The 12,285-nt window shown below is 38.9% G+C and overlaps 2 protein-coding genes across 4 annotated transcripts; both read right to left on the bottom strand.

Moving 5' to 3' along the window:
• Positions 1-887: 887 nt before the first annotated feature.
• LOC128635134 (carcinoembryonic antigen-related cell adhesion molecule 2) lies at positions 888-5,087 on the bottom strand. 2 transcript variants are annotated; one of them, XM_053686362.1, is made up of 8 exons: positions 4,141-5,087; positions 2,764-3,078; positions 2,344-2,655; positions 1,950-2,015; positions 1,558-1,656; positions 1,398-1,465; positions 1,242-1,307; positions 888-1,125 (listed from the first exon to the last, which is right to left on the bottom strand). In XM_053686362.1, the coding sequence occupies exons 1-8, from the start codon at positions 4,277-4,279 to the stop codon at positions 1,018-1,020; spliced, it is 1,173 nt and encodes a 390-aa protein (XP_053542337.1). In that variant the 5' UTR covers positions 4,280-5,087; the 3' UTR covers positions 888-1,017. The 2 variants fall into 2 exon arrangements, 1 of the variants encoding a protein (XP_053542337.1); XR_008398022.1 differs by having other exon boundaries at positions 1,062-1,125; positions 1,575-1,656.
• A 2,412-nt stretch (positions 5,088-7,499) lies between these two features.
• Positions 7,500-11,284, bottom strand: LOC128628667 (uncharacterized). Of its 2 annotated transcripts, none has more exons than XM_053686377.1 (6): positions 10,870-11,284; positions 9,301-9,609; positions 8,881-9,192; positions 8,482-8,547; positions 8,055-8,144; positions 7,500-7,953 (listed from the first exon to the last, which is right to left on the bottom strand). In XM_053686377.1, exons 1-6 carry the CDS (start codon positions 11,006-11,008, stop codon positions 7,847-7,849), a joined length of 1,023 nt encoding a protein of 340 aa, XP_053542352.1. In that variant the 5' UTR covers positions 11,009-11,284; the 3' UTR covers positions 7,500-7,846. The 2 variants fall into 2 exon arrangements, with proteins under 2 accessions (XP_053542352.1, XP_053542354.1); XM_053686379.1 differs by having other exon boundaries at positions 7,500-7,941.
• Between the last annotated feature and the right edge of the window lie 1,001 nt (positions 11,285-12,285).

The following is a 12,285-nucleotide window of genomic DNA, read 5'->3' as shown; positions in this document are numbered from 1 at the left end:
CTATCCATAGGATAGGTAATCATCTAGATAATCATCTATTCATTCATCCATCCCTCCATCCATATATCCATCCATCCATCCCTCCATTACATAAGAGGAGAAAATGTGGCTCAGAGAGAAAGACCCTCATGTGTAACTGAGCGTATTTCCTAAAGCTTAATAAATTATTGAGTGTCAATAAACTTCCCAAAACCACAAACAAATCCTCCAGAAATTTTACATCTCTCTTTTTAATCTGAAGTTCAAGTTTATTCAAAGTAACATTTTCAAAAAAAAAAAAAAAAAAAAGTGCATACATTTTGCATGACATTTTGTTTTGCCTAGCCAAAAATAAATAAAAAAATACATCATCAATTTAAAGAAAAATCAGACAGTGCACTGTGATATGATTCAAATAATCACAAATATCTCATTATTGTAAGAATAAATGCAAATAATGAGTAGTAAAATTTAATGCAGGGGGGCGGGGTCTGATATAAAAGTTGAATTTCCAGTGACCAGTATGAGGGAGTGTGAGAGCGATGACACCAAATTTAACACACCTGCTCCCCATTCACACCTGAGACCTTGTAACACTAACAAGTCACATGACACCGGGGAGGGAAAACGGCTAACTGGGCCCAGTTTGGACATTTTCACTTAGGGGTGTACTCACTTTTGTTGCCAGCGGTTTAGACATTAATGGCTGTGTGTTGAGTTATTTTGAGGGGACAGCAAATTTACACTGTTACACAAGCTGTACACTCACTACTTTACATTGTAGCAAAGTGTCAATTCTTCAGTGTTGTCACATGAAAAGATATCATCAAATATTTATAAAAATGTGAGGGGTGTACTCACTTCTGTGAGATACTGTATATAAAAGAGATTATTTTTTTTTTGTAAATAAGAGTTGTAGACACTTTGGAATAAAGCAGTGTGAAAACCTCACGAATATAGTAGAAATGTGTGAGTGTGTGTGAGTGTGTGTGTGTGTGTGTGTGTGTGTGTGTGTGTGTGTGTGTGTGTGTGTGTTAGTTAGTTAGTTTTGATGATGGCATATACTGCAGTATCTCCTGACTCCACTGGAGTGTGTGCTGCTCTCACAGTGTTACTGTGGACTACAGTCGAGTATGTCACCTCATCCTGCAGGAATAAACATCAACAATGTGTTATTACACACACACACACACACACACACACACACACATACACACACACACACACACATGTAAGATACACACTTTTAGAATGATACACACCTTTTCTTCTGCTTTGTTGCGTTTAGTTTGTGGATTTATAGCTGTGTACAGAACATCACAATCATTCTGTAGAGAAAAACATGTTGCGTTAGACCAAACACACACACACATACACACACACACACACACACACACCACATGGACGTGTGTATTCACCTGCTTCTTCTGCTGTATCCTCTGTCCTGTTTGTCCATCACCGGTCTCGGTCTGTCCTCGTCTCTGTCCTACAGAAAGAAACCAGACAGAGTGAGACTGCAGAAGTGTGTGTGTGTGTGTGTGTGTGTGTGTGTGTGTGTGTGTGTGTGTGTGTGTGTACCTCTGTGTTTCCAGTACATGACTCCTCCGAGTATCAGCAGCAGCAGCAGAACCCCAACAGCAGTACAGATGATGATGATGATGATGATGGTGTGAGGAACTGGGTTTGTGGAACAGAAGAGAAGTGAGAAGGACACATGGGGGTTTGAATTCTCCATTCATCATTTTTAGCTCTTATAAAGAGTTGTCTATCTTTTACGTTTTACAGAAGATGTTTCAGAGGGTGTGGTTGTGTTGTCATTGACCACTGGGGTTGGTTTTGTAGCTTTTGTTGTGACACGTACAGGAAGTGAAAGACCAGATAAAGTTAGTGTGTGTTTCTTGCTGTGAGCTGATGTACTAATGTACTCACAAAGACTTTTCATTCCAGTGTGTATCAGTGGTGTGTGGTACCTGGTTCAGGATTAGGTGAAGTTGTTGTGATCACTGGTCTGGATGCTGAAGGTCTTGTTGGTGCGTCTGCAAGGAGAGAAAGGTTTAATAAGTTATAAATAAAGAGTGTGATGTGCAGTGAGTGAAGGCAGGACACAAGTGTGTAAACTCAGCGTGTTCTTTATTAAAGACAATCCAGGAACCGTAGTGAGAAGTGAAAGCGGGTCAGAACACACACTCTGATCATCTATAATCATAAACACAAACCCAGACGAGGGGCAGAACACGGAGCAGAAACTTTTCACATCTGATTCTTACATTTTATTTCTGATTTTACGTTACCTCTAATTTCTTTTCCTTGGATAGATACTGTAGTCAACTTCACATATAGTTTATATACAGAAGGTCGTTTTACCTTTTACTATAAGTTTGATGTTTTCATCGATATTGTTGCTGATCTCACACCCGTACCATCCTCCATCCTCTACAGTCAGGTGTGATATGAGCAGAGAGAGATTTCCTGGAAGATGATCATTAAAGATCTGAACTCTGTCTGTGTAGCGATTTGTCTCGTCCTTTGGGAAGATCGTTATGCGATCAGAGCCTTTAAAATAGACCCATCTGAAAGTGTGTGGTTTGGCTTGTAGTTCAGAGCAGGAGCAGGGCAGAAGGACAGACTGTCCCACGTATCCAGTCACAGTCAGTGTCTGACGATTCAGTGTGCAACCTGGAGAATGAACAAACATCAACATATTGCATTGCTGTTACATCATCAGATTAATCTGTCCTGAGATTATCACTGAAGCAGCATTGTGAATAAAAATGACTCATTTACCTTTAACAGTGAGTCTGATGTTTCTGAATACAGTATTGTTAAGACTACACCTGTAATCTCCATCATCCCCTACAGTCATGTGTGATATGAGCAGAGAGAGATTTCCTGAAGAGAGATCATTAACCAGCTGAAATCTGTCTTTGTACTGCTCACTCTCAGGAGATATCTCTACCCAGTTAGTTTCATTTATGTATTTCTTCCATGTGTGTGCCTCAGGTTTGGTGTGGAGGTCAGTGCAGGAGCAGGGCAGCAGTACTGAACCTCCTGTGTATGCAGTGATCGGTATTGTGTCTCCGTTTCCTTCCAGTGTGCAGCCTGTAGAAACACACCAGTTAATGAGCAGTTCAATTGTACTTTATTTTAAACGCTATTTTAAACACTTCCACCAGAGCAACACACTGCATCACGCACAACTACTGTCATATAGTGTTGCAGTATGGGGACAAGTTCACAGCACACAGTTACAGACCTGTGGTTTCCTCAAATGACGTTTCTACTGAGACAGGCAAAAATGTTTAGAGGCTTGTGACGCAGGAAAAAACAAACATTTCTCACATTTATTCAAATGAAAGAGATTATTGAGTGTTTATCAGTTTGAATGTAAAAGTCTCTCATCATTTGTCACACCCCATGGTCAAGTGTTAATCCACAGAACACAAACTACACAATGCTCACATGCGCTTTTAACTGGAAATAAAATGTGTGAAGATTCAGCAGGAATTTAACTGTAATTTAACAGGAGTTATATCTGATACAAAGATCTAAAAGCTACAACATGGCTCGTCTGATTTTATCTTGTGTTACTCTGAGGCACTGAAACTCTGCATGTAATTTCCTCTGAACAGATAAACCCACTTCTATTTTAGTGACACACCACCGAAGAGGACAACGCCTGGTGAAGGAAGTGACGGCGTGAGCACACCACACGGGTAAGCAGTTTACTGACATTATCCACATATTCTGAGAACAGTGTTCACACCCCAGTGGTTCAAGCATGTTTGAGACATGTACGACGCCGTAAGAACCTCGATGAGTAACAGCCAATGAGAGCGCAAGAAGAAACTGTAGGGGAACGAATCAGGAACAACCAGAACACCAATCATGATGAAGGAGACTCAGCGTTCTACATGAACCCAGGACATGGGCGGGGATTAATAAAGCTCTAGCAGGAAGTTCTTATTTAATAAGTGGTAAGCAGGTTTTATGAAAGTCCGGTGATGAACATTTTCTCACGTTTATATTTCTATTTGGTTTGATATCAAACAGAAAAATTCAGTCATTAAATTATAAACTCTTACATATATTTACTGACATTATTAAAAACGGGAGAGAGAGAGAGAGAGAGAGAGAGAGAGAGAGAGAGAGAAGCAGACTCACCTTCAGTGACATGAAGCTGTATCAGGAGGAGAAGAAAACACACCTGCATTCTGACTGAGGACCCAAACACACACATTAATCCAAAGAGAGGATTGGAGCTAAACACACACTGACCAACTGCTGCACCGAGTCTGATCATAATGAACACACTCTAGAGATGACACTCACACTCACAGCTACTACAGGAAGTGCAGATATAGCAGTATGACACTGAACACATAGATGTGAGGAAGTTCCTCATCTCTGTTGCACAGCAGAACTGAGTTTATGTTCTAAATCCTTTCAAATGATCTAATGCCAATAAACAATCAACTATTGTATAAATAATCATATTCATGTCTTAAAAACATGCATCTTATGTGTCTCACATGAGATTTGACATGACACAGTGACAGTCATCTACAGGCTCCTGCATTACTGATCTGACTTCTCCATCTAGTGGCCTTTCAGGGTTAGTGCACCAGAATAAAGCTTATGATATGTTTTTAATATACATTTTTAAATGTCTGGCAACGAACAGGACAAAACTTATGCAAAGTAGTAAAGAGCACTATTTCATACACTTCAGTATTCAGTGTAGCGACAGCTCGGCTTCAGCACCCCCGTGTTTTGGACAGCCGGCGAGCGCGTGGCGGCGGGGGGAAGCCGCCGAAATACACACGGCTGGCGGCTGATGAGCAGCGCGTCTGCTCTCCACCATCCAGCAGACGAAGGAAGAGTATAAAAGGACGATCCTCCTCTAGCAAAGGGAGAGAGGACTCTCCCGGTGCACTGATTAATGTGTGTTGTGTCTTTTGCAGAGCGCGCGACCAAAGGCTCCGCCCCTTGGCTGTATCCGGGATGAGGCTGAAGGACAGAACCCAACTCCAGCCTCTCGGAAGACCTCCAGCGCGGTATTTACCGCCCACGGACGACCCCGGCACACGAGCTCTTCCCCTAAAGACCATTCCTGCACGCACACACTATCACACACTGTAAATAAATTCACTTCATTTTATTCTTAAACAGCCCCGTGTCTGTCTGTGCTCCGCCCACTGCTGGCTAAACTCGCTACAATATTTAGATTTAAAACATTATGTCATTAAATGCAGGAGAAAAGAGTGTCCATTGCAAAGAACTGGACAAAACTTATGCAAAGTAGTAAAGAGCACTAAATCATGCACTTCAGTATTCAGTACACTTCAGTATTCAGTACACTACAATATTCCTTATGTAACCCACACTGAATTATCACCAAATAAATAATTCATAAAATGCATGAATAAGCTAATCAGTTAAAACACATACACGTAAGAAACAATTAAGAATGGTTAAAAACAGTCTGACAGTGATTGAATGTAAACAAATTTAAGCATGGCTGTAAGGAATTGTGGTGACTAGTTGGTTTTTTTTCCCCTTGGAACTGAACTGAACTTTACTGATCTTAATTGAATTTGAAGGTATAAGTGAAACTGAACTTGGACCGGATCTGATGTGTTACTTCACATTGTATTCTGTTTCATCATTGTGAATATTACGATTCAAGGGTTAAGAGTGTTTTACTTGAATTGACTTTGATTTGGAACTGACATAAATGTTTTCTCACCTGTAAGGGAAGGAAAAAAAGAGTAAATTCAAGAAAAAAATCCAATAGAGAAAGAGAATATAGGCACACCCTATTAACCTAAAATAAAATACTTAGACCGGTCTAATCTAATAAAATAATCTCGGTAAACCAAATTGTTTGTGACCTAGGTGAAGGAAAGGGACTGAGGAAAAAAGGGTTAAAGTGGGTTCTACCTACCTTTTCCTACTTGCAGGACTATTCATTGGTTCTGATGTCTGTTAAATGTATTGCCTTTGTTGACCTTCAGTAAACTGACGCCTTTTGTATTTAAAGAACCTGGTCTCTGGTCTAATTTTTTCACCGTTACCCCACTCCATCTGAACCTAGAACTGGTCCAGTAGCTCAATAAAGTTGTATCAGAGCATACAAGTGCTACACTTACATATAACTCTTTCATTCACTTCAGTAGAGTGTACACTTAAATGAACCGCAATACTTTATACACTTCTTTGTTCCATATACTTTCTCCTTTCTGTATGCCTTAGTAGTCCTTACACTTCAGTACATGGTAAATATCTTTTTATTTGTTTCTTTGTTTGATAGTCATTCATTCGTTCCTTCATTGATTTAATTATTTACTTACTTACGTAATGGCGCCCCCTGGCGTTGATTTGTTCATATTGTTTAGTTTGCATTTAGATATCCCGTGGCGTGTACATGATATAATAAATACTGCATGCTGATATTTGCTCTATTAAATAAAAATAAAACTACATATATATATATATATATATATATATATATATATATATATATATATATATATATATATATATATATATAAAATCATATACAGTATATTATCATATATTTGAGACCAGTTTGTTGACACAAACACATTGATACAGTAACACACACAGACTCAAGGGGGCGCTGATGAAATGATTTAACATAGAGATATAATTATTCTAATGTTTGTACATCAACAATAAGTGGGCAGCAAAAGTGGACTAACTGCGGGATAAAAGCGTTTGATGATGAGTGTGTTATCTCTTTTCAGTCTTAGTTATTCCTCTGAGATACTAATGAAAGGATGAAGTGTCATATTTATCAGTTTATGCTATAGATATATTTAATGACTTCCTACAAGTTGCAGTTACAAATGTGAACTGTTGAGATGGACAGATCCGATCTGAGCGAAAATCAGTATTTTGTAAAGAATCTTGTAATGTGAATGCAGCCTCAGTTAATCACTAAATCTTCTTTTATTATTAAAGACGGTTGTGTTTTTTATGCTCTCATCACCTTTGCGCTAGTCGTTTGTTCTCTGCTTGTTATACTGTTGTAGACCATTGTGTCTTTTTGTTGTTGTCTTTTTTCTCATGTTGCCTTCATCTGCTGTGATGCTGGGAGTCTTAGGGATCAAATAAGTTCGTTAGAATATTAGTATTTTAAGCCACGCCCACCCACAACTGTTCTACATGTCTGTCTTGTCTTTGTTGGTCTCTCTCTTTTCATCTCTGTCTGTGTCTCTCTGTCTCTGTCTGTATCACTCTCTCAGGTTTTGGGAGATGGACTGGACATCCGGCTTTGCAGAGGAAGATGGACTCCACAGATGAAGCTGATCAATGGCTTTGCAGAGGAAGATGGACTCCACAGATGAAGCTGATCAATGGAAGGAAAGTAGTTTACGATCATTTATGTGACACAGGTGTATTTATTCTGGCACATTTGGTGTAAAATAATGCTAAAATACACAAAAAAGTGGTTTTCTGGAAATTTTATTTCATTTTAAAAGTTAAAAAGGAAAGCGCACCAGTGTTAGTCAGAATACATCAGTTCTGATCGCATTTACAATACAGGACCAAGAACATTACAATATTTTCTGAGGGGAAAAATACAATGTGCCTAGTTTTTAATGATGTAAATATTGTGAAAGTGAAGCAGGCTTCAAAAGCATGTGAGAATCAGGTATAAAACTCTAAATGATCTACTTTTAAATCTAAACCACACATATTCTACGATTAGTTAAAATATTATTAGGCAGAAAATGAAAGCTGAACGTCTAAAAGGTTGGAAAGGACAAATCGTGAATAAAAAATGAAGCTTCGGTATTTACAGAACTACTTATGCAGGACTATTTATGAATAAATCTGTTTATTAATGTATTGATGGATCAGCTGATTGAGTTCTTCTCCACTGCAGACTCACTGCTCCATCTCCATCAGCTCTGCTGTAATGAACTCTATCAGGACCTGGAGAGTAAACTAAAAAAGAAAAGCTACGTTCATGCAGATAAAATTTCGGGGAAGTGGAGGATAAATGTCCACATAGTAGTAAGAGTACAAGAGCTTGAAAGTGTGTGTACCTTTCTTTCTGGTTCTGCAATAGACCACAGCCACGATGATGTGCAGAAAGATCACAGTCATCAGGGCAAAGGGGACGAAGGGAAGACGCTCTGGAGAGACGTCATCAATATCAGTCAGAACATTACCTTAACGCTGTTTACATGTGTTACACTGAATTTTACACTTTTTAAAGGAGACACTGACGGAAAGTGTAAAAGTTTGATAGAATGAGTGATAAGGGGTTTGTAGACATGTCGTTTCCTGTGGAATTGTGAAACTGTGGTTGTTTGGTCATTGACTACTGGGGTTGGTTTTGTAGCTTTTGTTGTGACACGTACAGGAAGTGAGAGACCAGATAAAGTTAGTGTGTGTTTGTTGCTGTCAGCTGATGTACTAACGTACTCACAAAGACTTTTCATTCCAGTGTGTATCAGTGGTGTGTGGTACCTGGTTCAGGATTAGGTGAAGTTGTTGTGATCACTGGTCTGGATGCTGAAGGTCTTGTTGGTGCGTCTGCAAGGAGAGAAAGTTTTAATAAGTTATAAATAAAGAGTGTGATGTGCAGTGAGTGAAGGCAGGACACAAGTGTGTAAACTCAGCGTGTTCTTTATTAAAGACAATCCAGGAACCGTAGTGAGACGTGAAAGCGGGTCAGAACACACACTCGGATCATCCATAATCATAAACACAAACCCAGACGAGGGGCAGAACACGGAGCAGAAACTTTTCACATCTGATTCTTACATTTTATTTCTGATTTTACGTTCCATTTTACCTCGATTTATTTCATTAGACACATACTGTAGTCAACTTCACATATAGTTTATATACAGAGGGTCGTTTTACCTTGTACTATAAGTTTGATGTTTGCATCGATATTGTTGCTGATCTCACACCCGTACCATCCTCCATCCTGTTCAGTCAGGTGTGATATGAGCAGAGAGAGATTTCCTGGAAGATGATCATTAAAGATCTGAACTCTGTCTGTGTAGCGATTTGTCTCGTTCTTTGGGAAGATCGTTATACGATCAGATCCTTTAAAATAGACCCATCTGAAAGTGTGTGGTTTGGCTTGTAGTTCAGAGCAGGAGCAGGGCAGAAGGACAGACTGTCCCACGTATCCAGTCACAGTCACTGTCTGATTATTCAGTGTGCAACCTGGAGAATGAACAAACATCAACATATTGCATTGCTGTTACATCATCAGATTAATCTGTCCTGAGATTATCACTGAAGTAGCATTGTGAATAAAAATGACTCATTTACCTTTAACAGTGAGTCTGAAGTCTCTGTATTCACTCACTTTAAGATCACACATGTAATCTCCTCCATCCTCTTCAGACAGGTGTGATATGAGCAGAGAGAGATTTCCTGAAGAGAGATCATTAACCAGCTGAAATCTGTCTTTGTACTGCTCACTCTCAGGAGATATCTCTACCCAATCATTTGTTAGTTTCCACCATGTGAATGTCTCAGGTTTGGTGTGGAGGTCAGTGCAGGAGCAGGGCAGCAGTACTGAACCTCCTGTGTATGCAGTGATCTCTTTTGTCTCTCTGTTTCCTTCCAGTCTGCAGCCTGTAGAAACACACCAGTTGATATATTGTCGCTGCTTTGGTGATTGTATCTTTAAAAAGTTTATATCAATCAAATCAAAGATTCTTAGCTTTCCAATGGTATGCTGCATGAGTACCTATGTACTACTTACCGCCGTGTAAATGGCAAAGTTCTCCTAATAACATTGCAAAAGCAGTGTTCATATTCGCCAAGTTTTTGTTGGAAGGCATTGTTGCTGTTAGTTCTAACAATATCTTCTGTTATTACACCAACTACACAGTGTATTTCATAGATTATGGAACACTTTACTGACACAAACACACTGAGTCCACATCACGCCAATGTCCACAAGTCGTTAATGTCCACAACACATTAAAATCCACAACACAATAATTTCAACAACTTGTTTATGTCCACAACTCCATAATGATGGGAGCATTAAAAAGAAAACATTTTTCAAATTCATACAAATGAAAGAGATTATTGAGTGTTTATCAGTTTGAATGTAAAAGTCTCTCATCATTTGTTACACCCATGGTCAAGTGTTGATCCACAGAACACAAACTACACAATGCTCACATGCGCTTTTAACTGGAAATAAAATGTGTGAAGATTCAGCAGGAATGTAATTGTAATTTAACAGGAGTTATATCTGATACAAAGATCTAAAAGCTACAACATGGCTAGTCTGATTTTATCTTGTGTTACTCTGAGGCACTGAAACTCTGCATGTATTTTCCTCTGAACAGATAAACCCGCTTCTATTTTAGTGACACACCACCGAAGAGGACGACTGCTGGTGAAGGAAGTGACGGCATGAACACACCACACGGGTAAGCAGTTTACTGATGTCATCCACATATTCTGAGAACAGTGTTCACACCCCAGTGGTTCAAGCATGTTTGAGACATGTACGACGCCGTAAGAACCTCGATGAGTAACAACCAATGAGAGCGCAAGAGGAAACTGTAGGGGGACGAGGCAGGAACTACCAGAACACCAATCATGATGAAGGAGACTCAGCGTTCTACATGAACCCAGGACATGGGCGGGGATTAATAAAGCTCTAGCAGGAAGTTCTTATTTAATAAGTGGTAAGCAGGTTTTATGAAAGTCCGGTGATGAACATTTTCTCACGTTTATATTTCTATTTGGTTTGATATCAAACAGAAAAATTCAGTAATTAAATTATAAACTCTTACATCTATTTATTGACATTATTAAAAACGGGGGAGAGAGAGAGAGAGAGAGAGAGAGAGAGAGAGAGAGAAGCAGACTCACCTTCAGTGACATGAAGTTGTATAAGGAGGAGAAGAAAACACACCTGCATTCTGACTGAGGACCCAAACACACACATTAATCCAAAGAGAGAATTGGAGCTAAACACACACTGACCAACTGCTGCACCGAGTCTGATCATAATGAACACTCTCTATAGATCACACTCACTCTCACAGCTACTACAGGAAGTGCAGATATAGCAGTATGACACTGACCACATAGATGTGAGGAAGTTCCTCATGTCTGTTGCACAGCAGAACTGAGTCTATGTTCTAAATCCTTTCAAATGATCTAATGCCAATAAACAATCAATTATTGTATAAATAATCATTGTCATATCTTAAAAACATGCATCTTATCGTGTCTCACATGAGATTTGACATGACACAGTGACAGTCATCTACAGGCTCCTGCATTACTGATCTGCTAAACTCGCTACAATATTTAGATTTAAAACATTATGTCATTAAATGCAGGAGAAAAGAGTGTCCATTGCAAAGAACTGGACAAAACTTATGCAAAGTAGTAAAGAGCACTAAATCATGCACTTCAGTATTCAGTACACTTCAGTATTCTATACACTACAATATTCCTTATGTAACCCACACTGAATTATCACCAAATAAATAATTCATAAAATGCATGAATAAGCTAATCAGTTAAAACACATACACGTAAGAAACAATTAAGAATGGTTAAAAACAGTCTGACAGTGATTGAATGTAAACAAATTGAAGTATGGCTGTAAGGAATTGTGGTGACTAGTTATTTTTTCCCCTTGGAACTGAACTGAACTTTACTGATCTTAATTGAATTTGAAGGTATAAGTGAAACTGAACTTGGACCGGATCTGATGTGTTACTTCACATTGTATTCTGTTTCATCATTGTGAATATTACGATTCTAGGGTTAAAAGTGTTTTACTTGAATTGACTTTGATTTGGAACTGACATAAATGTTTTCTCACTTGTAAGGGAAGGAAAAAAAGAGTAAACTCAAGAAAAAAGGCCAATAGAGAAAGAGAATATAGGCACACCCTATTAACCTAAAATAAAATACTTAGACCGGTCTAATCTAATAAAATAATCTAGGTAAACCAAATTGTTTGTGACCAAGGTGAAGGAAAGGGACTGAGGAAAAAAGGGTTAAAGTGGGTTCTACCTACCTTTTGCTACTTGCAGGACTATTCATTGGTTCTGATGTCTGTTAAATGTATTGCCTTTGTTGACCTTCAGTAAACTGACGCCTTTTGTATTTAAAGAACCTGGTCTCTGGTCTAATTTTTTCACCGTTACCCCACTCCATCCGAACCTAGAACTGGTCCAATAGCTCAATAAATTTGTATCAGAGCATACAAGTGCTACACTTACATATAACTCTTTCATACACTTCAGTAGAGTGTACACTTAAATGAAC

Source organism: Ictalurus punctatus, chromosome 2, assembly GCF_001660625.3.
Source record: "Ictalurus punctatus breed USDA103 chromosome 2, Coco_2.0, whole genome shotgun sequence".
In the NCBI taxonomy this organism is placed as follows: Eukaryota; Metazoa; Chordata; class Actinopteri; order Siluriformes; family Ictaluridae; genus Ictalurus; species Ictalurus punctatus.
The sequence above is the reverse complement of the archived record's forward strand: the minus strand, read 5'-3'. Positions and strand labels throughout refer to the sequence as shown.

Bases quoted from the DNA above. Each gene is read 5' to 3' on its own strand.
- LOC128635134 (XM_053686362.1), bottom strand. From the start codon at position 4,279: ATGATCAGACTCGGTGCAGCAGTTGGTCAGTGTGTGTTTAGCTCCAAT. The intron at 2,656-2,763 runs GTAAATGAGTCA...TTCATTCTCCAG, and splicing joins CATCAGACTCACTGTTAAAG to GTTGCACACTGAATCGTCAG. The intron at 1,126-1,241 runs GTGTGTATCATT...TTATTCCTGCAG, and splicing joins GCAACAAAGCAGAAGAAAAG to GATGAGGTGACATACTCGAC.
- LOC128628667 (XM_053686377.1), bottom strand. From the start codon at position 11,008: ATGATCAGACTCGGTGCAGCAGTTGGTCAGTGTGTGTTTAGCTCCAAT. The intron at 9,193-9,300 runs GTAAATGAGTCA...TTCATTCTCCAG, and splicing joins CTTCAGACTCACTGTTAAAG to GTTGCACACTGAATAATCAG. The intron at 8,548-8,880 runs GTAAAACGACCC...CTCTCCTTGCAG, and splicing joins CATCAAACTTATAGTACAAG to ACGCACCAACAAGACCTTCA.